At 39.2% G+C, this 24099-nt stretch overlaps 2 protein-coding genes across 10 annotated transcripts in view; both read right to left on the reverse strand.

The window, feature by feature from the left end:
* prkag2b (protein kinase, AMP-activated, gamma 2 non-catalytic subunit b) overlaps nucleotides 1–13963 on the reverse strand; it is a 29509-nt gene extending 15546 nt beyond the window's left edge. The window contains exons 1-3 of one of the 4 annotated variants that reach the window (XR_001312336.1): nucleotides 13653–13961; nucleotides 12334–12399; nucleotides 8881–9130 (exon numbers count right to left, since the gene is read on the reverse strand). Coding sequence is in view for 3 of the 4 variants with exons in the window: in XM_014030870.1 (XP_013886324.1) it covers nucleotides 8881–9130; nucleotides 12334–12399; nucleotides 13653–13739 (403 nt within the window). In the remaining variant the exon portion in view is untranslated. Of the gene's footprint in view, nucleotides 1–4254; nucleotides 4722–8880; nucleotides 9131–12333; nucleotides 12400–13652 lie in introns of those variants that run through there. The other 3 variants (XM_014030870.1, XM_014030858.1, XM_014030877.1) reach the window with 3 other exon arrangements.
* A 1149-nt stretch (nucleotides 13964–15112) lies between these two features.
* kmt2cb (lysine (K)-specific methyltransferase 2Cb) overlaps nucleotides 15113–24099 on the reverse strand; it is a 74591-nt gene continuing 65604 nt past the window's right edge. For all 6 annotated transcript variants that reach the window (XM_014030928.1, XM_014030936.1, XM_014030912.1 and 3 more), the window contains 13 exons: nucleotides 23188–23372; nucleotides 22977–23101; nucleotides 22478–22751; nucleotides 21954–22093; nucleotides 21115–21228; nucleotides 19911–21027; nucleotides 19689–19825; nucleotides 19452–19594; nucleotides 19202–19376; nucleotides 18997–19113; nucleotides 18815–18888; nucleotides 18463–18571; nucleotides 15113–17067 (listed from right to left, as the gene is read on the reverse strand). In XM_014030928.1, the coding sequence (XP_013886382.1) occupies nucleotides 16975–17067; nucleotides 18463–18571; nucleotides 18815–18888; nucleotides 18997–19113; nucleotides 19202–19376; nucleotides 19452–19594; nucleotides 19689–19825; nucleotides 19911–21027; nucleotides 21115–21228; nucleotides 21954–22093; nucleotides 22478–22751; nucleotides 22977–23101; nucleotides 23188–23372 (2803 nt within the window). In that variant the 3' untranslated portion in view covers nucleotides 15113–16974. The remainder of the gene's footprint in view (nucleotides 17068–18462; nucleotides 18572–18814; nucleotides 18889–18996; nucleotides 19114–19201; nucleotides 19377–19451; nucleotides 19595–19688; nucleotides 19826–19910; nucleotides 21028–21114; nucleotides 21229–21953; nucleotides 22094–22477; nucleotides 22752–22976; nucleotides 23102–23187; nucleotides 23373–24099) is intronic.

Raw genomic sequence — 24099 nt, forward strand, 5'->3', positions numbered from 1 at the left:
CTCCTACAATTTTTTTTTATCAATTTGTCAATTTTAATGTTTTTACTTTTCTTTCAAGAAAACAGAAATGCATCAGCATCCTTCCTTGATCAACTCTCTTCCCAAAATGAATGAATAATTGAAGAAAAAAGGTGAAAAAAACACTACACTGTGCATCATTAGCTCTAAGAATTGTGTGACAGTGAAACCATACAGCACGAGCTCATCTAAATATCCTATAGTGAAAACACCTGTGTATGCACGCACAGCATCAACCTTTAGTTCAGTAATGTAGTGTTACACCTGTTCTCCATCTTCCTCGCTGTTTTAAACTCACATTATGATGATTTTAAACAATAAAAATATGAGATCAGTTCAAATTAAAGGTTAGAATGAATATTAACAAAAAGAACAAAAATAAATGTAAAATTAGGCAGGTAAAAATAAACTAAATCTGTTACGTAAAACTGAATACAAAGTAGTTAGGTAAAATAAATAATTGTTTTGAAAGAAGTGAAAACTTTCAGCTTTTATACAAAATGCTTTGTTAAAAAAAAGCTAGTTACCCCTCTTATAAACTTTGCAGAAAATAAAAGCTTTAGCTGTTTTTCAGAGAGCAAACAGGATGCAAATGTGGATACCCCGAAGACACTTTAAATATAAATGTGATTGCACCGTTAGCCAGACATTTCCAAAGTGCATCAAGTAGCTGATTAAACAATCAAATCCCTGCTTTACTTGTTCCTGCGGAAAATTCTACAACACTGCAGCGAACTAACAGCTGTTGACATCTGCATCCTCCTGACTGTGCTCATAAAAATTCACCGAGGGCAGTCCAAGGCTCGGCTCATAAATAAATGCAAATTAATGCCGTAAAAAGGGATCAATAATGAATGTATTCTGCATTATTTACAGCAGTTACATTATGTAGAATTGCTCCATGGTTATCTTGCTTCTGTTCCTGTAGTTGCTTCTTTATAACRGAGCGGCTCCACATTAAACTCCAGGGTTGCAGTCAGCTGTGTGTGACGCAGCTGCTCCTGCTGAAGTGTCCCGTCGACGTGGTTCGGCACATGACAGCCGGCGTGCTCCTTTACGTCAGGCATCGCCATCTAACGTGGGTCGACATGTGACACTCGCGCTGCTACGGTACATCCCCCGGAGACATATTTTTGAGACTGGACAATACGTGACGTGGACCTACGAGGGCCAAATAGTTCYGACTGCGAGTCGTTCAGCACAAGACGCTCAGGTGACTTTTAATGTGAAGGCGTGAATTCAAAGGTTAGATTAATTTAATTTAGTTTAACTCAGTAAACACAATGAGATTATTAGTCAACATGAATATTTAACTGAAATACAACGTTTCATCTTTTAAGTAAGTCTCTTTACTGCTTTAAGAAAAGTTACTGACTTTTTTAGTTGTAAAAAACAATTCTTACAACCATCAACTCCAAAAGCTGCATTAAAAAACTAATTATTATTGTTATTAAAAAGGTTTTTGACACTTCTCCTAAAGCAGCCCCCGAGTGCTAAGTGCTCATTTTTTTCCTCCACACTATCTCTTGACATTTAGTTGGCTGACGGGCCCYGTTTGGTGTGCCTCGCTTCCGCTGTGAGGCCTTCTTTTTTTAGCCACGCTGTTGTGGCACATTCCACGGGAGCAGATAACAGCAAGGCTGTGAACCCCCTCATCTGTCTGGCTAATGGAGGACATTTATGCACCACCCAGAGGACATGATGCATCCCTGTGAAAAACAGAAATCCTTCAAGAATGCATTCTTATTTTAAAGCAAATTTTTACTGTAATTTACCAAAGAGATGACAGACTATCTCACTAAATAATAATGTCTCACTTCATCTCTCTTCAGCCTGTTTTTTTGTTGTTGTTTTTGTAATCTACAATGAAACTTTTTATGTTAGAGAATATGCATTTTCTTTCTAACGGAACTATTATTTTTTTTCAAATCAGATATACCAAACACTCWTATAACGTCTCAAAAAATTATATATGTATATGTATATTCCTACTTTGTTTCTTGTGCATGTTTTACTTGTTTTCCTGCTGCAGCGCATCTGATTCAAAAAGCCTGTTAATCACCCATTTATTCAAATCAGGTGTGCTGGAGCAGAGAAACCTGTAAAAACAGGTTTGGACAACCTTGTTTTTGACACCTTGGTCAAACAAACAAAGTTTAAGATTATTTTACCGTTTGACACAATTACTGTATAATAATTACAAAGTGCTTGTAAAAAGCTATTTACAGGCAAACAAAATATAACTCTTGCGATTCTGTTTCGAAGTGCYGAAAAAGAAAACGTGTGCAGCTATTTATTGGTCCCTAGCCCAACTAATCAACACTGGTGTCGGTAACAGTTTTTACTGCAACAACGTGTTGCTGTAACACACATAAAAGTGGATCTTCTCTGTTTAGTTGCTCCCCGAGGAGTCGATCGGCTGTTTTGAGTCACGTGGAGCCACGCTGTCTCATTTATTAAGTTCAGTGCAGCACCGAGGCTCCCTACAGCTCCAATGAACACACTGCTGCAACCTTTTTACGCTGTAAATATCTGCTGTTCACTAGTGGCAAAATGTGCAGTAGTGAGAATTCACAACTCAATTAATATTAGGTTTGAAATCATTACAATATCATTATATTTGAGTCATCAAATAAGAAACTGCACATCTATTATCTGTATCAAAATAAGATTAATGAAAAATAAAACCATATTAAAGCTCTAAAAGAATAGCTATGAGACACATTTCACATGTGGAACTCAAATGACTAAATGCTGCAATAAACAATAACAGTTTCATGGTGCGCAGTGCAGTGGGTCTAGATCAAAGGACTTCAAGCTAAAGTGTCATCAGGTCATAGAAACGCCACATTTTATACAGCCACACATACAGTAGATTTAAATCATGCTGACAGGTCTCGGCTCCTCTCATCTCTTCAACCAAGTCCAGTCTGGCTCTAAATCAGGGGCTATGCAGACCGATAGTAACCGTAGATGACGGCCGCAGTTCGTGGCTTCCTGCCATGAAAACCTGGAGGATTATTACATCTGGAGAAGCTACCCCTGCGCAGAGGAATTTAAAAAAAAAGTCTGCAAACACCCAATCCAACACGATCAGACAGCTTCAGCAGCACTTTCTAATGATATGTTTTCAATGGAGGAAATATTCTGAACTCCCTCTGGATGTGGGACAGAATACATAACGTTGAAGTGGCACATGGTAGAATGGCCATAAAATACTTTGCTGTAAAAATAAGTAAGAGAAAATGAGGGAGCTGATTTTAACTCTGCAGTAGCATTTCAAGTATTGCAATAAATACCACGCAACTTGATGATGACAATATTGATGCTGCTGCCCCACAGCTTTAACCCCTCTGGCCTGCGTCCTAACACTCTGCAGATGCACGACAGGCACTTGTGAAACCAGAGCTCAGCTGTGTGTAGCGCCTCAACTTTATGTAGCAACCTGAGTAATCACAATGACAAGCACCGTTACATAGCCATGTAATTAGCTGCTATACTATGAGGAAAATCAAATCTTTAGGCTTTTCGTTCATCAGAAAAAAAAGGCTGTTTAAAAAGAACATCATTGGCAGAAAAGATGTTTCAGCCAAAAATGGGATAGATTTGGTTTCTTTTTATAAAATTATCAAATCACAAGTAAAATAGTATGAAGTGAAAAAGGGGCWGCATCACTAGAAGTTGTATGAAGTTGTTGGTTGCTTTTGAATAATAAGATATTTGTTCCATATTGATAATATTGGCTGAAACTTTAAATGGAAGGTTTTTCATATGGTGTCCTGCTGTTTAAAAAAATCAAGTCTTCTGTTTATAGTGGCTCATATTAGAAAATAAAAAAATGTCATAAAAAAGCTCTAGAGAGCATCCCGACTTAGGCAGGCAGATATTAAATTCCTGCAGCAAAGCTTTAAATCCTAACAAAACCCACGTAGGTAGTTTTAATTTGGGGTTAACATACCATTGAGATACAATATAGACCTTCATACCAACACGTAACAGCTGTCTGCACCGTTCCTTGTGAACATGAGCTGACAAGTTAATGTTAGGGCAAGGTAATGTTCACTTTTACAAAAAGGTGGAAATGTTTAGTGTGATCCTTTTAAAAGCAGCAATTTACTGTGCACCAATAATTTATGTTAATGAGGGCGAGCTGTAAGAGTGTCAGCTGTTTAACTGGTCCCACTAGAACAATGGATGTGTGTGAGCTGCAGAGGGGGGGAGAGTGCAGTACATTACCAGCCAGACACGAAGCCTCGGACGGATGCCGTCCCTCTAACCCATCTTGTTCTTTTCGTTTCTTGCTCCTCCTCAGGCTGCCAAACCTCTTCATGGAAAGCAGTGGGTTGTCGTCTCAAAACTAAATTTGATCATGACCATCCGCATCACGATGAGAGCAGAACAGACGTCCCAAGTAAGAGTTCCTCGGTTTGCTTCTTGTTTAGAACAAACCCGGCGGATCGACGCTGGACCGAGAAGAAACCGACCAACTTTAACCAAAAACTTACTGCAATCTCCAGACACTGAAAAAAATAAAATAAWWWWAAAAAAATTCCCAAACTAAGTGCTGAGCCAGCAGGAGGCGTTGTGCAGCTCCTATATTTGATGAAAAAGAGAAAAATCCAAACGCATTRAGTTCAACAGAACTTTAGCTGCTGTGATGCAAATAAAATCCAGGAGTCTTTTCTGAAGTGCCAGTGCTGTAAACTGTCAGGTGCAGCTGTGGGTGGCATCTCTTTAATATAGCACGCATGTCAGCTGCCTGTAAAAGGAGGCCAGTCCGTCAGGAAAGCCCCCTCTGATTGGCTCGGGCTGCACATCTCTCCGCCCTCCCTCCTTCTCGGAGTAAATTCAGCACCGGAGCATCTGCTTCGCTCAGTCATCACGTGATGTAACTCCTTCAGGATGGGGTGGCAGCTCCCCCGAGGGGGAGAAGTCTTCAAACTAAAGCCAGCATTTGAAAAAAACTGCAGCCCCTCCGTCATTTGTACAGTTCGGCGTCTGGAGGTTTTCTGGACCTGAACTTTAAGAGTGCTGAGGACAGCCCCTCTGTCAGATGACAGCAGCAGCATGTTCTGYCAGCTGATCAGAAGCTCCTCACCCCCTCAACAGATTAGTTGAAGCATTGCCAGGATCTCAATTAACAGGCTATGCAAGTGCTCCACACTCAATATGACCACTATAACTAAAAGGGCTCAGGCATCAAATAGTAACATGTTACACTTCTCAATAAATCAACTAATTTAGCATTAATATGTTGTGGTGAATAGAAAACTGAAATGTGTGCCCATTAAACAACATTTTTGCTAAAAACGATAATGACCCTCCCCATGTAAGGGCTGTGCTTTAAGAATATAGAAGGTCAAAACTCTTTTATTTACTGACAACATACAGCTCACAGTGGCAACAGAGTGAAAGTGGAGGGGGAATAAAAAAAACTGCATGAGTGTGAGAGGAGCTCCTGAGAGTCTGGTCACTTCCAGATAAGGTGATGGAAACACAACAGCAGCAAGAGGCTGACAATGTCCAGGCGATGGGAAAACATATTTAGAACAGGCTAGAATGGGGTGACATTCCCGTCATATAATATGTTCACGTAAAAAAAGAAAAAAGAAAAAAAAAGAAGACGGTGAGTTTCAGTGAACAGTAAATGGAAGTTATACTATACAGGTCAAGACAAAACACAGAATAAAGAAAAAAGGTGAAAAATTAGGGTCAGGAGGTAATGTTGAAGCAATACAGTTTGAGAGAGAAATTAAAATGAGACTGTGCTTACAGCGCACCCAGGTGGTGAAAAGAGGGCATCAACAAAACCATCTTTATGCAAATATAAACTCAGAGACCTGCACTACGAATCAGGTTTGAAATGCAGTGTCATTTTGTCAAGTGTTAATTCAATYCAGTTCAGTTTATTTAAACGGYGCCAATTCACAACAAAAGCCATCTCATGGCACTTACAAAAAATTAAATAAAAACAAAGTCCCAACCATGAATCATAACTAATTCCAGTCAATTAATTCACAGTAAGGAAATGCTGTTTAGATTTGTCTTAGGAAAACAGAAGTTTGTGTTAAATCTTCACTTTATGGTAATCCTCTTAAATGTTACAAACCCTTGCCTATAAAATACGCAAACACAAAACACAAAGAAAAACAGGCATAAAAGTCAGGAGAACAGTAAATCATTAAGCTGTCTGATATCACTGACATGTCATTAAAGATAAAAGCAGATCTGGGATTTTTTTGTGTATTTCATTGCATTAATGTGCTGCTTGTTAGTGAATATGAAAGACAGGTTTGATCTTATCAATTTAGATCAAACACAGTGTTTCAGAAGCACTCTTCTGGACAAAAAACTAAAATAAAAAGAAGTAAATCCGTGAGCGGGGATTGTAATCACTTTCTGCCATGAAAGKTCTTTGACTGCAACATTACTGCATCTCATGAACTATGGGCACAAATTTTAGTCTAATATAAATTTGTGCCCATAATGAACCACTACACAGAATTTAATCAAACTTTCGGAAAGCAATCATTGGTTGTCCATCTACAACTGATWWCCCAATTCAARATGGCTACTCCAGCRAACWAATATTAGCCAACGCAAAATAGTTTTAACTCAGTGAAAATGTAACAAAAGAATGTGAACAGTAAGTGAGAGAGGGGACTTTCTTACAGTCTCTCTGGTGTGCTCACAAACTCACTTTAAGCTACTCAGTTTTAAATGCACTTTATCAAGACTTTTACGCACCGCAAATCATTTCGTTCCACAAGATGTTACGTCTTAAACCACATCATGCATTTATAATGCAAAGCATTTGCCACAGGAGGAGTGTTGGACTTGTTTTGGTGCTGTTTTAGTTTGGTTACCATCAATAACAGTCTCCAGAGGAAACAAAGCATGCCTACATTTTTTTAAAGGTCTGGCCCTAACTGAGCTGTTCCACCAACCTCTGCCAAACTGACCCTCTGCAAGGAAACACAGAAGAATGGGTTCGAGCWCGAGCCAAAAACCATGACTCATCCGTACGACTGCTTGATGTGGAGCGGTTTTTCATGAAGAAGAGCTTTTATTCTTTTCGCTTTGCATTGATCGACTGCCCAAATACATGGAGACACGAGAGCTGAAGCTCTGCCAGCTAGGYCTGTTCTTCATAAAGCATGGCCTTGTTCTACCCAGCCTGTTTCACTTCTCCCTATTTTTTGCATTTTTAATGATGGCTGGTAAATGTATGCTGGCTGGACTCCCATGAGCGTGGAGCCAAACCAGTAATTGAATATAACAAACTGCCTTTTCAGTTCATTGTATAATGTTGAGAGCTTGACTGACACAACAAACACAGACAACCATTTCCTTTCTTCATTTCAAAAGTTGTTGACAGCATTAAAAAGATGACAGATGATCAAACGCCTGTCTGATGAACCTTGCGACCACGCCGACTGCAGGCCACCACAAAGCAAAGCAGTGGTTTGTTCTTCGAGACAAATACTGCACAATGTTCAACAGTGTAACGAAAACAACAAGCAAAATRCATGAACTGAGTGAAACTAGTTCTTGAAAGYGGTTTCAGACACGTGCAGGAAACCCAAATAAACTGAGAGAACAGTTTCTATTGTATCATACTTCCTTTACAAGAGTCAACCTAGGTGTTGTGTTTCGACAYGATGAATTGTTAGAAATCATGATTTAAATCAGATCCTGTTTGTTGTGTGAAGGCTTATAAAGCATTCACACTATTGAGATGATCCATTTGTTTTCCATACAGTTTTTGGCATCTAACTTGTTCAATAACTTTTGTACTTAAATATAAAAATGTTGAGCTCTTTCAGGACATTCCAAATATGACCTTTGGTGTTTCAGCAATTTATACAATTTAGCTTTTTCTGCCATTATTTTTCTCATTAAAACTGAAAAGAGTGGTCTTCAAAATGTTTATAAATCTGTTTTGTAATTTTTTACCTTTTGTTCTGGTTCTCCTTTTTTATTTTACTTATTTGCTCTAATTTCAGCTTCATTTAGTTTCTTTTGGCTAACTTTTTTCTGCATTTTCAGCTATTACTGTGCTCATTTCAGCTATTCTTCTACTAATTTCAAATGTTTTGTGCTTTTGTTTTGCTTATTTCAGATAATTTGTTTTTTGTGCTTCTCAGCTGATTTCTGCTCATTCAAGCTATCTTCTGCCTTTTTCTCTATTTTTAGCTATTTGCAGCACATTTTAGCTTTATTTCAGSTAAATTCATGAGGTCATTTCAAGTTTTTTCCTGCTTAATTCAGCAAATAGGCAAATACTGCTTCTTTAAAAGGGGCAATATTATGTAAAAATCAACTTTTTTGAGTTTTTTAATGCTGTTATTGCAAGTATGACTCAGCCCCCTGTGAACAAAAGGTGTGAATCAGGGCCCCAACGATACAAACACAAATAGGAAAAGCGAGACAAAAACAAGGGGACGTTGAGCCCTGCTTGCACTCACTACATAAAAATAACAAAAACACCATATAACCACAGCCGAAGCATCCAAACCAATAAGTCATATAATGGGGCAAATGACCCTCTATGTACAACACAGCTAATCAAGCCTATTGTTAGGCGATGGCCCTCTTTTGCATGTGACTGACCTGTTTGTCCAYCATGTGGAGGCAGKGCTGAGCTCACCTGAAACTCATCAGACTGAAGAAGTCTTTTGGACGAGAGATGAAACGTTTCACTAAAGAAGAACCCGTCCAGAGGACCTACTTATTTTTTTCTTTTTGATTTTTTTCTGCCTGGATTACTGAGATGCATCAGGACACTTCAGCAAAAGTCTTTCAACAATAAGCACTCACACTGTGTATTTGCAGGAAATGTGATTTCTCTAGTCTACTTACGTTTTCTGGTTCTGGAGAAAATTCGTTTGCTTGCATTTGGGGAACTGGACCTGAAGATGTCGCTGAAGCTTAGCCGATGGGGGGACTTGGGCGAGGCGTTCTGATGGGAGGGGTAAGGGAAGATGGTCCTGGGGGAGGCTGAACTGTACTTTATCTGCATCGGAGCCGAATGAGTTGTCGGTGACGAACTGGCCGGGTTCTTGGAAATCACTCCTTTGACCGGGCTGGCTGAATGAATGAGACGCTCCCCCTGGCAGACAATAAAAATACCTTTTTACTCCTGTGTACTCAAATAACTACATGGTATAATCTCATTGTAGTCACTGCAGAATTCTGTGAAATGCTGCAGAGCTAGTTCGTAAAAAGTGAAAGGGCCAAAGCGAAACACTATATATAGAACAGATTTCTTGTGAAACAATAACTGCTGATTGCATTTTTTCGCCTAGGAGTAACTTCTCCTTTTTACACACTGTTTAGCTTAGTTTAACCACACTGTAAGAGTTTATGGTAGCTCACAAATCAGAGACTGTCAAAGTAAATAGGCTTCAGCGCACTTTTCAATCTACAGCTGTGCATTAAAAAAAAGTGAGAATGTTGTAGTTAAATGTCGATAAAATTCAATGCTGTGATTTTTTAAAAATCCGTTAAGGGAAATATATTTAGGAAGAAAATGCACGAAGAAAACAATCATCTACCATAAACAGTTTTAAYTGACTGGCAACGATTGGCAATTTACTACATAGTTAAATGACCTTTTACTTACAAAGAGATAAAAAAAGTGATTTTTTTTGCCAGTATTGCCCAACCCTAATCCAGGCACTAGTCCTTGCAGAATTTAGTGATGGTTGTAATGAGAGAAGACATTTTCCTCTAAAATGTACACCATACCCTGAGAATAATGCATGCACCACAAATAGCTTGTTGCACCGTGAAGACACATCCATTAAAAACTCTTCTGGGTTTAATAATAAAAAAACAATGTACAGTTTRTATTTTTCTGACCAATTGTTCAGCTCATTTAAATGATGCTGAGCTCTGAGACTCGGTGTTTGAGTGGTGCAGTTTTGGTTTTTCTCTACGCTTCTAGGTGCTGCAGCAAACTCTGTTTACTGACAGCAGTTTTGAGCTGCATGCCTAAAGTTTACAGATTATGTTGCACAATATATTCATTCTGTTTGGTTCATAGTGCCTGGGGACCAGAGGGGAACAGATAGACAACAGAGATTGGGTTTGTGGGCCAAAACAAAAAGCCACTGCACCAAAGCCACTGCAGTAATCTTATGTTAATAAAAAAGGAACTTGTGCACACTTAGATTAATGAATTCCTGCAGTGTCTGCAAGGCTGCATTGTAGCTAAAAACAAAAAAAAAAACACTCTGGTTTGTAAACAACCATGGCTTCACTTGAACTAGAACGATACAACGTGTGATTAGGTCGAGTAGGCGGATAATGGTGCAAAGTCTTCTGACTGATTGATTATGGGCTGTCTCTCATAGATGTGACTTTTTAATGAAGCACTTGGGGTAAAAACAATCCAGCACTTGTTTATTTGTTCCCATTGCACTTTATGGGTAAGCTGTGTTTGTGGCCGCACATGTTTTTGTTTATCAGGTAGAAATTACTGTGTTGCAATCCCTCAGCCAGTGTCTCTGTAAACAGTCTGACTTGAGTAAAACACAGTTTTGTGCTCATAGCCGAAGCTCAGTGTAACTGACTTTGTCTTAAATCTCTATACGTTTTAACATTTCAACCTGTAGATGATGTCATCTCATGACATTAATGACATCTTAACGAATAAACTCTTTAGTTATGAGAATTTCTTTTTTAGTTTTCTTTGGTTTTTGTGCGTTTCCATTTTAACTCTTTTGGAAACACGTCGTCRAGAAATGCTAAAGGACAGCAGTATCTCTGAGGTTTTCACCTTAAAGGGAAAGGATGTGATTTCATGAACCTGCAACCACAAAAGGCAGGCCATTATGTAACTGCCTGCATGTTTGTCTGTTTGTTAGCAAAAACATTTAATGAACCAGTTGATGGATTTCAGTTAAACGTTCCTCAGATGTACATCAACAACTGATTAGCGTTCGGAGTCAACTCACATCCAAATGGCTGCCACAGTTAATCAACCTGAGCAAACACAAAAAACTGACTATAACTCAGTCGATTGTGCAAATATTGAGCTGAAGTTTAGGGTGGTAGTAGCTACGAGTCATACTCAACACAGTCTGAGCTCTAACAGATCACATAAGATTTTTATTAAAAAGCTTTTGACAGAAGAGGTGCATGCATTCCTCCAAACAAATGCTAGCTTTATTACTCATGTTATGCATCATATGGTAGAAAAGTAGCACAATGTGCTTTTCTAGCATTGCTAAATGCACACCCATATTTACTGCATAAATGTATGTTTTCTTTTCTTTCTGCTCGTGATTTTCTGTGTTTAAAAGTCTGTCTTTGCAATGTCAGTATGTAAACAAATGGAGAAATGCTTCACTAATCGCTGCGCTGACTCCAAACCAAAACATGAGAAGCAGCAGCCAGTATACTAGGAGACCGCTCCCACTGCTGCCTACTACCTAATCTGGATGTACCAGCAACAACAAATCCTTTAACCATTTGTGGGCTCAAATACAATGAGGCAGTTTAATATACAGAGATCTTAAGCTCTATTCACTGCAACAATTAAATGCAAATTTAATACTGCTAGTGCATAAAAAGACATAAAATTTACTCTTTATGAATTGCATGGAGTAATGAAAGGAAACAAACTGCTCTGCAGAGAATAACAGGGCAGTGATGCGGCTGCTGGAAGGTCAAATATAATTTGTGACAAGTTAAATCAAAAAGGGAAGGACAGTTTAGTCTGCTTTTTCTTGTACGTCGGCACTTTTCAGTCTAAACCAATCCTTTGGCAATCCAGAGGCGTGAGCGCACACGCCCATCTTTTCTATTTGCCAACAAATCTCAATCTTATATTGCGCAAGAGCTTGTCAAGGCATGCAAAGTAGCTATCAGGGTTTTGTCTAGATACCGTGCGGCTTTACTAAACACAGGATGGTAAAGGTCGTTATCTGCCCTGCACAAATGTTACAAAAAATTATTTTTAAATAAACATGTCTTTTGACTGCAGAAGATGATATACAAATGAAAAAGACAAGACAGTGGGACAAGGTTATTTTCTTTTGTGGGGGAAAAAAAAAATCACTTTGCAAAATGAGCCTGAACGCTGGGCGTAATGTGACTGAAAGCCAAAAAGAGTTGGCAGAAAAGAAAAGATAACCCTGTGTAATAATTTGCTCTTCCAAATTCACATCTTAATGAATTCAGAGCCAAGCAAACAGATCCAAACTGCCTTCATAAATCATGTGGCAGGATAACGGGGCCAGCTTGAGAACACAAACAGTTGGCAAGTAAATTAAAAGCTACGACCCCCAAAAAAATGATTAAATGTACCATTTGAGAGTCAGTTTTGGTCGAGCCACTTGTCTCCACCTGTGGGGCAGTAAACGCACCAAAGTCCTGAAAAATAAAAATGAAGATCTGTGAGTCAAAAATAAAATCAACCCACAAAGAATACAGCAAACATAATAAATACTCTCTTRAGACAGGGTTTGCAAAATTGTCCCATTAATCACTTGCTTTATGAAAAAAAGAWTCTGCCTCCAAAATAAGCTTTGCAGGAAAATGCAAAACATATCATGCTTCTTCTCCATACCAACAGTTAGGTGTAAMATTCCTCTTTGGGAAACAAACTATAAAAAAAGGTGATACACTGTGCAGAAAACAGCCAACTTTAATACAAATAAACTATTGCACAGTSTAAATATTTACTGTAATCTTCATAAAAACAGAAAATGCTTTTTACCACCTTTGAGATCAAAAAGTTAAAGTTGTGACAGTTTCCAACTGCATTGCACTTGATAGCCATGATGAAAACAGTGGGGGTGTTTATTTGCCCAGTCGATGCAAGTGCATAAAAAATGCATTATTTACAAACAACCACAACTGCATTGGCAACTTAAAAAAACAAACAAAAAAATTAGGAAACATAATCTATGCGCAAAAGACGTAGGTGAGTAAACTAAAAATCAAACTGCCAAATATGAGCAAACGCACTACGCCACTTATAGGGCTCCTACGTACACTATCTGTTGCTAAAATAAATTAATAAAAGCAACTGTGAATCAGTTCATGTCAGTAAAAAGATACTTACTAATGATAATGACGAGATGATCTGATTAAGTGAAATTTAGGTTTAGTGTGAAATTTAAACATTTTAAATTGTTTTCATTGATTTTTTTTCTACAACTTGGTAGATAATATATTTTTGGTTTGGAAAAGGGCTAACTAATATTTAATTAAATTAATTAAAGTTAGCATAATGTAAACAATAGCGGCAGCTTTAACAGGGGTGTTGCCTTCAATGACATCACGTTAATGGCTTGTAGCTGAACTTGCTGATAAAATACACGTTTTTTTTTTTTTTTTTTTTTTTTTTTTTACCTGTGCAAAGTTTTTTCTAGAAACCCAACTGAGGCCATCCTACTTCATTTAGAAAGGTAAATTAAATATTTAGAGGCGAAGTGATGAACTTGAAGTTCGAACAGAAGTAGCTAACAATCACTCGCACGCGACAAGAGGCGAAATGCATTAAAACAAACAAGCTAAAAACTACTAAAAGTTTCAGCCTGCGTTTATTAGAAATATCACATACAACCCTATTTATTCAATCACAGTAAGAAGCCAAATTATTTGATAATTCACCGACTCACTGGCATGTTAATCCGCAGACCTTTCTTCTTTTTGGGTATTTTCTTTGAGGTTTCCTTGCTGCTGGACTCCATCACCGTGCTTCCCATTTTCTCTCTCTCTCTCTCTTTAAAAGAGCTAAACAGACCACCGTGATAAAGTAATTGCTTGCGACAGCAAACCTGAACCTGCCGCCCCTACCGTGACTTTAAGCTGCCCCCACTTACTACGAAAACACCGAGCAAGAGGAGCAGCTACCAGGAAGTAAGTTCGTTTGCTAGAACGAGGCASGGCACACCTCCTCGTGGGGCTTTCATGTTGTTTACAGGTGTACTGCAGCATTCTGCCACCCCGATGAAATGAGTCCCCAGCCGCGCTTCCGGGTTCTAGCCTAACGCGCAGACTGCACGAAAACAGCACTCCTCCGTGTTATTACTTTTTTTTTGGTTTGTTTGTTTTTCGGGAAAATCAAGCTTTCTGCCCCACACAGCCCGGGCACACAGTCCAGTAACCTGTCTGTACTAACTAAGCTAATTTGCGTTGTAACATTGTAGTACTTACTTAGCTATATATTTTTGTTAATCTTTTCGTTTCATTATTGTTTCTGACTCAGGTAGAAAAATAAACAAAAAAGTAATAAAAATGTCGAAATCTAAATCCGACAAAAACAAACAAAAAACATGTTGTGGAGTAACACGAATTTTGACGCAACACCAAACAGGCACAACTCCATTGTAAACAGAATCCTCTCCAACAGATGTCACTGTGACTTAAATATTTGCTTGATGAAAAATTTAAATAGGCAATGTGCATTTATTTTTATTTTATTGGTACTGGGAGCAACATGGTTTGATAAGAACAGAGCAAAAGCAAAATGGCCAGATTAAAATTAAAAGTAGAAATTAATGAATAAAAATAATGCAATAAAAATCAATGAATGCGTATCACCTGCCACCATGCAAAAGCTTTCAACAAAAAAATCTTGCACAATCTGTTAAAGCTTGTAGTGTGTGTGTGTGTGAATGACTCTCAGTTAGTACCACAACAAAAAGTAGCCCCGTATCGGAGTATTTGCTGGCACTGGCCAGATTATTTAGTTGTGGCGTTCATCTTGGATTTGATTGCCTACAAAAGCGAATCAATTGTTGTTTTCTTCATATTTAGGGCTTACCTTCTTTGGGCATCCTGAAGCCAGTCCTTCAGAGGTTTTCCCTCTTTATCTTGGCCACTTCAGACCAGAAAMAACCTTCTCACCTATTGGCTTATTACCAATGCATGACTTTGAATGACAAAGTGTGAAAGAGCATCGGCTGTAACTTGGGCATGAGAGGGATATTTGTAACATGATGAATGTGAAATGCTAAAAAATTCAACCGATTCCATTTACCTAGAGGAACTTATTGCCAATATTTATCTTCTTTAATAATTAACTTCCTCTTCTGGCCAAAATAAAAAGCAATAACCACTTTCCATAAGTCGTACACAGTTTGCTAACATGTAAAATAGTTTATTTTTGTAAATGATTCTAAATTCAATTCCACAAACTCCAAACCTCATACTCTGTACACTTCAAAAGGCATTTTCAAAAATAAACAAAAAATAAAATAAAATAAAAAGAATAGGAGGAGGAGAAGAGGGAAAAATCTGACTACTTTACACAAACTGAGAAAATGTAGCACAAACACACTGGCAGGATGAAGTCATATACAAGAGAAGAAAAATATTCAAGAAACAATTTTGTTACAACCATTCATTGAGAAAATATATACAATTGAGTCTTCGGAAAGTTAAAAAAATACATGCCATATACATTACAAGTTCTAAGACTGTCTGCAAAAATTTTTACAGTCGACTTGAAATTGTGCACGCAAAAAAACTCTTCAGTTTCTAAGCGACGTGACTTGTGAAGTGTCAGTATAAGAAATATTTCTGATTAAGCAGAATGCCGTTTCTGTTCGAGAAAAAAYGAAAAGGAAAAAAAAACTACAATTTCACATACAATTCTTTCTGTCGCACACTGGTTCATCTACAAGGAAAAAAAAACAGATGTTTGCACTCTTTTGCAAAAAGAAAAAAAAAAGGTAAAGTAAAAACCAAAACAAAACAGTTTGCTGTTCTTGTTACAATATAAAGTTAAAAAGTTGTTTTTGGGTTTCAAAACCTAATTCACAGTTCTTTAAAATCAAACCTGATTAACAGCACTCAGATCTCTTTCCATCTGAAGAGTCCTTGTTTTAAAAAAATTCTGTAACCATTAACTCGTTAGTCAACAAAAATATTTCTTTTAAGTGGTCAAAGTAAGTGTCAGTCACAAAACACTACGCTACAATACCTTATTTTTAATACAACAAAAATACTTTGTGAATTATTGTGGTTATATTACAAATTCTGTACAGAATATTCATAATATATACTCTCAAAAGGAAATAACGTCCATCTTAAATAAATTTCAATGACAGATAAAACAGAAAACAATTTAAAAACACCCAAACATCAAGAAGGTTAAGGTAGTATTTGGTCGGTTATTCCTATAGTTTTCTTTATGTACATTTATACAAAAGTAACAGCGTGTCTTCTTCAATCTTCAAAAGCAATAGCAATCTAGCCTTCTTTACCTCAATCTCGTCATTTTAAGAATAAAGTTCATTCACTCAGTAATAAATACAAAACCTCTCGAATTCCACACAAATCACATGACAGAGACCTATGATAAAACTGACTCATGGAATCAAGTATTTAAAAGTTTGTGTGTGTGTGTGTGTGTGTGTATATGTGTGTGTGTGTGTGTGTGTGTGTGTGTGTGTATATGTGTGTGTGTGTGTGTGTTTGTTTATTTTTTGTCTTTTTTCTTAGTGCAAGTTAATATTCCCTTCACGGTATATTGTTGCTGTACATTCCTCATTCAGTGATGTCTACATTTAGTCAAATGGTATACATTAGTCTAGAACAAAAGGGCCTGCCCTTAGTAAGCAATAAGGCCGCACCCTGCACAGTGCTTTCTCATTCGCTGGTGGATTCTGCACCCCATGTACACCAAACAAACACGCAGATACATACAGACGGTGGGGGTGGGGGGGCATCGCGTACAACACAGCCCCTCACGTATGGCACAAGTCACATCCTGCTACTGTGGTAGTTTTCCATCCTTTACTCATTTCTATCCCACGATCTTAATAACCCGTGATTTTAACAAATCATCAAACGATTCAGACCTTTCCGGTTATCTATTTAAAACGACTTCAGTGTGAAATCCTGTTATTATTTTCAATTATTTATCTCTTTTTTCGTGCAGAGATAACGTCACACTCTCTTAACAAGGAATGCTTTTTAGGTTTCTTGTTTTACTCAGTTGATCCACTTCCTGCACTCTGGAGCTCGGCAATGGCAAGCGATTTTGTGTTGACCCTCAACGGTGTCAAACTGATAGTCAAAACACAGCTGAAAAACAAGGGAGAAAAATATGTTACTGAGCATCACAATTAGGCTTTCTACAACAACAACCCAGCAACTGTTTAGGAACAAAACTGAGAAAATAATATTCAGTACAGACATTTTTGATGAATACAGTGAATAGGCCTGTCACAATAACAAATTCTGCTAGACAATAAATTGTCTCAGAAATGACTGCGATAAACTACAATATTTTTTTAGAGACCCTTTTAAACCAAAATGAGTGGTCACGTTTTATTATTATTTTTTTATTAAAGTCACGAAAGAAAAGAAGATGTTCAGAATAACACTCAGAAGCTTGAAGACCTGATTGTTTATATCAAATCAACTGTGTGGGAAATTCTCTGCAGGGCCGCAGATCACTCCAGCAGGGGGAGATGAGAAGTGCCGGTATGGCAGGAAGTTGTATCATATAAGCAACTCTGGTACATATTTCAAACTATCTATATTTTAAAGGGGCAATATCCTGTAAAATAAACTTTTTTGAGTTTTATATCATGTTATAATGTTATACTCTCATAAAAAACATGTCCAAARCCTTGCTTTGACTCATTCATGCATGTTTGAGAAATCCTATAGTGTTTTTAGGCAGCCATGCTGAGGAGCAAAACGACAGGTGGGGACCAGAAACGCCCCTGGGACGTGTCTTTAAGCCAAACTTCCTCATGGCAGAGGGCCTCCCCTCCCCACACACCCCGCCCATGACTCCTGCAGACTCTCGGGTGAAATTGAAAGTGAAACCTAAATGTCTGCTGAGCTCTCAACATTAGTTCTCACTCAGTGAAGCTCTTTTCAGATTAAAAATACCTTTGAGGAAATGTATTTTCAGATGCCAAGTAAACTGCATCATAGCAGCCCCCCCCCCCCCGCGCATTATTAAAGAGACAGAGGCCAATTTCAAGGCATTTAGAAGAGGAAGTGATGAGTAAATAAGTTTATTTTCTATTTAAACATAAAAACAGCATTTTAATAACAACTAAAGGTGACACATATACTTTATTATGGTATAGTATTTAAATTTATGCACGAGAAACACATAATATTGGCCCTTTAAAGAGACATTTTTACACAATAATGAACAAAATATTACCCAACAAGGTGAGTGTACCTTTTAAATTGAAAGTTTTGTATCTTATTTTTTACTGAACATGCGCCTCTTTTTTCCCATCTGCTGCTTCTTTTTTGTTGTGGCTGTTAGCAAAATGTGGTTAAAAAAACAATAAAACATGCCTGGTTCTAGAGGGACCTGGATCACTTCTGACTGACGTATTTGTTATGTATTTCATTGTATCAGTCCAAATTGTCTTTACTATAAAATCGCAGTACATGTACCATTACACCACTAATTTATACTTAGGTATATAAATATACATGTATACCCACCTCTTCTCCTTTTTCAACTCTTCGAATGCAGCTGATGATAATTTTGTAACCTCTTTCAAATGTAACCACCTCAGCAACACAGTTAGGGGCACAAGAGTGATTGATATATCTAAAAAAATAAATAAATAAAAATTACTTTTACAAGAAACAATTTCACTGTAATTTAATCAGCTTTTATATATGTATATATAATATTGTAATAACCAATAAAACCTAAATTAAAACTACATAAAGGGGAAATAATATTTTTGGTATAATTCAACAAAATATATGTGGAAACAAAAGCATCTTTCCTATTCATGTTTGTAATTAAAACATTTTTAAATGATTAATTTTGTTGATTTAAGAGTACCTTGCAAGCCCTCCACTCTGAGTGGCATCAACAATGTGTTCGCTGTCGATGCGGAACATGAACACTGCTCGGTTCTGCAAAGGAACAAGGACGAGTCAAACGCTGTTTGCTTCAATGAAAGATAAAAGAAAAATAACTTCAATGGGAAAACGAACAAACAAAAAAAAGCCCAAAATGAATACCTGAGATCTATAAATCTTCTCTTTCCTGATGGCGACCTCATTCCGGAGAATCGTTCCATTGTACTCGATCACCATGGCTTGTTTTTCAATGTCTCTGGCAGCAAACAACCCCAGGCCCTGTGAACACATTCCATTAGCAACGTTTATTTATTCAACGAGGAACCACGATGTAAAAGCACGTTTTAATGAATTGTACTGGACTCACCTGGATGCGGGAGCGTGCCAGATAGACATTTACTCTCCACTCACTCTTCATCCAGCGGTACTGAGAGGACCTGGGGTGTACGACTGGAGGCTTACTGTGAGGAACGCCACCTTCTCCTGGTGCCACGTTCTGGTTAGATCTCGCACTGCTGCTGGACACAACTTGGGGTTGAGGCCTAAATTGTGAGAAGAAGAACAAAAAATGTGTAAAATTGCTTGAAAAAGTCAAAGCTGTCCTGATTCAAAGTTACCTTATCACCAGTGTGGTGTATGAAGAGCTTGTTCTTGGCTCTGCTCGGGCACAACCAGCAGGATTGAACATGAGCGGTAACTCCACAAGAGGGCTTCGTCCGTAACGGAATGAGTACCTGTCGCACACCTCGACTCCTGGGAGCTGGAGTAACAGTATGTAAAAACACATAAATCAGAAATTCACCAAGATTTTAAACTCATGCTCCAAAATGAAACCACTCAAAKTAGGTACAAACCGATTCAGTGATTTTGGTGACTGCAGAAACTGTGAGCCCAAACAGATCCTCTCCTTTCAGATACACGGGGAATAATCTCAGAGTGCCTGTTTCAGCTCTTTTCTCTGCAACTGGACCTAACACTTTATCCCACACTCCTGATTAAGACAAGACAGGCACAAAAGATGGTTATAAATAGGAAAAACCAACATAAAAAAACAAGATTCTGAACCTAACCCTAACCTTTAGGAGAGGTGTCAGTCAGGACCAGGTCTTGGTAGCCTTGTTCGACGACTCGGATCATGAACTCTGGTTGCCCGTCTTGGTCTTCGACGGAACAGACATAGCGGCAGCGGCGGCTGCCGTGGCGCATGCTCCAATAGATGCGACAAGCCTCGTAGCCGACTGGAAAGATGGCGGTTGAGGAATGAAAGGCCGACATTTGTTCTGGAGTGAGCTGGCCTATCGCATGCAACACCAGGCTCCCAACCCGAAACGTGTAACCCAACTCGGGCTGCTGCACGGCCGTGGCGAGCTGCCGCACCTCGTCTCTTTGGACGTAGACACGTCTGAAGACGGCGAAGCAGCGCAGTTCGTGCTCCAGGGCGTGGCCTGCCGTTCCTCGGGGCCGATGGGCGTGACACAGCATGGTCTTGTCTTTGAAGAACGTGCACTGGGCTTGCAGGGCGCAGGTGAAGTGGTAAACGTTGGTGCAGCGCAGGCGGTGGCAGCCGCTGGTCGCTCCTGTCTGCTGGCAGAAGGCGCAGCGCACCGTTTGGCCGCGACGCAGTGCGAGCTCCACGTTGATGAGGGCTCCGGCTTGGGTTTCATACACTTCGGTGGACCACAGAGCACAGTTTAGATGGACCCACACGTCTAGGTCTAGATTCAGCAGCCTAGCAGGACCGTCRGTGAGCCCGTCTCCAAACTGGTGGCAGAAACAGCAGCGCCTCTTGTCTTTGAGCAAAGACGGCGGGCGGAGGGATGCGCCGAGCTTCTGCAGCAGCTCGTCGATTTTGTCTTCTTCTGGAAGCTGGGAGTTTGTTCTCGGCACCATCACCTGAATGGTCCACTTTCTCCAGCGGAGTCCTTTCTGTCTCTTCCCCTGGTGCCAGCCATCGTAGGACCTCGGACGGGTCTTCAGCTTCACAGTCACTTTGAGGGCGTCCGATTTGGCCTCGGTCTTGGGCATCTCGCCTGCTGTGGGGAAGGGGAAGGGAGGAGTGGACGGGGGAGACTGTTTGGGCTGAAGCTGGGCAAGGCAGTGAACGTCTAGCGAGGACATGTTGTTACTGTACTGATGCTGAGTTTTACAAAGACTCTCTGTTTGCTCCGAGGCCTGAAGGAGAGACATGGATTCCTRAAGAGATGATAAAAGGAGTAAAGAAAGAACATTAACACTGTGTAACTAGTCTGCTTCCTCTACATGAGACAMAGTGATACATACCTTTGTTTCTGTGTTGGGCTTAGTTTGCAGCGGTGGCGATGAACAGTACAGAAGATAGCAGCTGTGACTACAGAAGACCAGGTTTTCATCTGGTTTAAAACGACTTTTGAATTCCTAAAAAAAAACATAATTAACCAAAGCTTAAATGGTACATTTAAGATGTATTTTTAAATTTGTACATTATTCTGAAATACTGATGTCGGTTTCACTTTGCTCGGCACAGCTGCTGACAGGGAGWTGGTGATGTTTTAGGAAGAGGGCTTAAATATTTAGGGTACTTMATTTTCATAYACTCAGAATGTTCTATCCAGAGGAACTTTATAAGATGRAACAGATTTAATGAGTTTCTGCTGCAAGTCAGCACCAGACTCTGGCACATTTACAGCAGACTCAAAGCTGAAGTTTATCAGACGTCGATAATCGAACCACCTCCACACCACTGAATTACGGTAGTCTCAATTTTTTTAAAGTCATATCACCGTTATTGAAACCTTTTCTATCATTTTATATATCAATAATGAATTATTGTCCAGCACTAGGTCTAAGTTTCCAGTTTCAGCTCACTTTGTCTTCCCACAGGGAGATCAATAATGAAATTAGAAGGATTGTCATTTAGGAAAAACAAACACACTTTTCATGTAGACCCTTTTGATCAGAGACAGAATAATGTGACTTTTCATGATTTTGCTTACAAATACGTGCAACTTGGAAGCAGCAYGTTTGTTTTTCAGCAAAAAGTCTTCAAACCTCACCTTTGACATCCAACTGTATCAGCTGAAACATGGTGTGCCTAAATAATCTAACACGACAAGAGATTTTCAGACACACTTGTTGGGTACCTTCATTTGAGCAGGAAGGTCTTTGATGGCTTTTTGTACTCCGTTTCCCAGAACCACCACTTTACAGTGGCAGCACCACTGAGGTCTACATCCAGGACTGGCAAGGGTCTTATGGTCAGGTCCTCGACCTACAGCAGAGCCTGAAGGAACATWAAATATATATATTCACTTTTTAAAATTTTAAAATCGACAGCAAAACAAATAAAAAGTTCCATGAGAATATTATTTTGAGATTTATTTCAATACAATCACTTTATGAAGAATAATTTGTACAAGAAGGTAAGTTGCTCAATCAACGCAATCACACTGTATTTATTTCATTTTCATTAAACTTATCTTTTTTTTTGCTGTGAATTAAAAATCTTGGTCAATTTAAAGAATATTTAAAGAAAATGGTAAATTAAAAAAATACATGGCGTCATATTGTGCAGCCTAAATTGGACATGACATTCTAATTCTAGGTTATACTCTAGTATTTGGGAGAAAGAGTGATGCTTTTGTTTAATTTAGTTGGACTGCCTTACCTGGGTTACTGGTTTGAAAATGGAAATGGTGTGCCTGCTGTTGCATCATTCCTTGYGGTCCGCTGGGCCTGATCATGTGCCCAGGACCGCCATGAAGCCCTGCACTTTCTCCTTGTCTGTGGAAAAGCATAGGAGGTCGGGGCTCCATGCCGTGTGGAATCATCCTCGGACCCATAGATGGTGGGGGCCGGTCCAGGGTGCTGCTAACTTCATAGCTACTGGGGATCTTCACGCACAGTAGGTCTGAGATGGCTGCCACTACACCTGTGATGTTCTGAGACACACAAACACAACATAATTTAGAAGATGAGATTTTACCTTACAACAACAAAGAATAAATAAATGCCTAAAAACCTCATAGCAAAACATTATCAGCCAAAGACAGGAATTGCAAGATGAAATGTATTTCGTCTTTCAAACTTACTGGCWGATAATGTTTTATATCGTGACAAAACTACAAAACTGTGTCAGTGCAGGATTACTGTGAAAGYTGTCTTACCTCAGCTGCAGCTGGTCTCAGCGTGATAGCTACAGAAACCAGCCCTTGTTTGGAATCATTAGACGGGGGGCCGAAGAACATGGAAGAAGGCTCAGTCTTGATGTCCTGCAGTTTGATCTGAGAYCCTAAAAACATTTCAAATACACTGTGAAAACGGGCCTACACTTTATAACTGAATGACTGAGTTAAGCAGAAAGCTGCGGGGGCTCACCTTTTCCATCAGGAGCAGGAAGCATAGGAAGCACAGGAGACAAACAAGGGGACGGCGGCTCTTCCTTCACCAGAGACAGGTCTGGGTAGCGACTGAGCTCCATGCCAACAACGCTCTCAGGAGATGAAGATGGTACAAAGCTGTCAGGTGTGTCTCTGTCCTTGCAAGGCTCCTGTCCTCTGTTACTGTGATCACAAAATAAGCGAAGAGTCAAAATCAGCATTTCCCCTACCATTATTCAAGCCCCCCACCCCGCCAACAACACGGCCCGCCCCTCCAAGAATTTTACCCCATGTAGTCATTTTATTTAAATAAGGCCAGATCAAGTTGAGAGCTATTTTTGCACCCCTCCATATCCACCTCTCACCAAACTTGGGGAAAAAAAACAGCACAGCGCGAGGCTGTGAGCGCTGTGTGTGGTCCTCACATATAGAAAGACACGTGTGTGTGTGTGTGTGTGTGTGTGTGTGTGTGTGATTAGACGCACGATGAAAACTCTTTTTTTTAATCACGTAGCACCGATACAACAGCTTTGCAAGCTACTTTCTCTTTATTTACAAGAAAATGCAACAGGTGAAGCCACAGAATAGTTACCTTATCAATAATTACTTTTATATATTACAGCTAGAACCACCAACACAGACCCCGCGTGTGACCAGGTTCCCGTGAGTCCGGTCATATTCTATAAACAGCGCTGATCAGCAGCGCAGCTACAAGCTAATGTAATGTCCTCAACTTTTAAAAAATTAACGAGTAGTTTGTGAACTCAAAACACCATAAATCCAGACAGAATGAGCTGCTGTTAGTCTACGTCATGCTGGACTCAGAGCAGAGCTCCTCTGTCACACTCACACACACACACACACACACACACACACACACACACACACACACACACACACACACACACAC

This window comes from Austrofundulus limnaeus, unplaced genomic scaffold (genome assembly GCF_001266775.1).
Source record: "Austrofundulus limnaeus strain Quisiro unplaced genomic scaffold, Austrofundulus_limnaeus-1.0 Scaffold6, whole genome shotgun sequence".
Taxonomy (NCBI): Eukaryota; Metazoa; Chordata; class Actinopteri; order Cyprinodontiformes; family Rivulidae; genus Austrofundulus; species Austrofundulus limnaeus.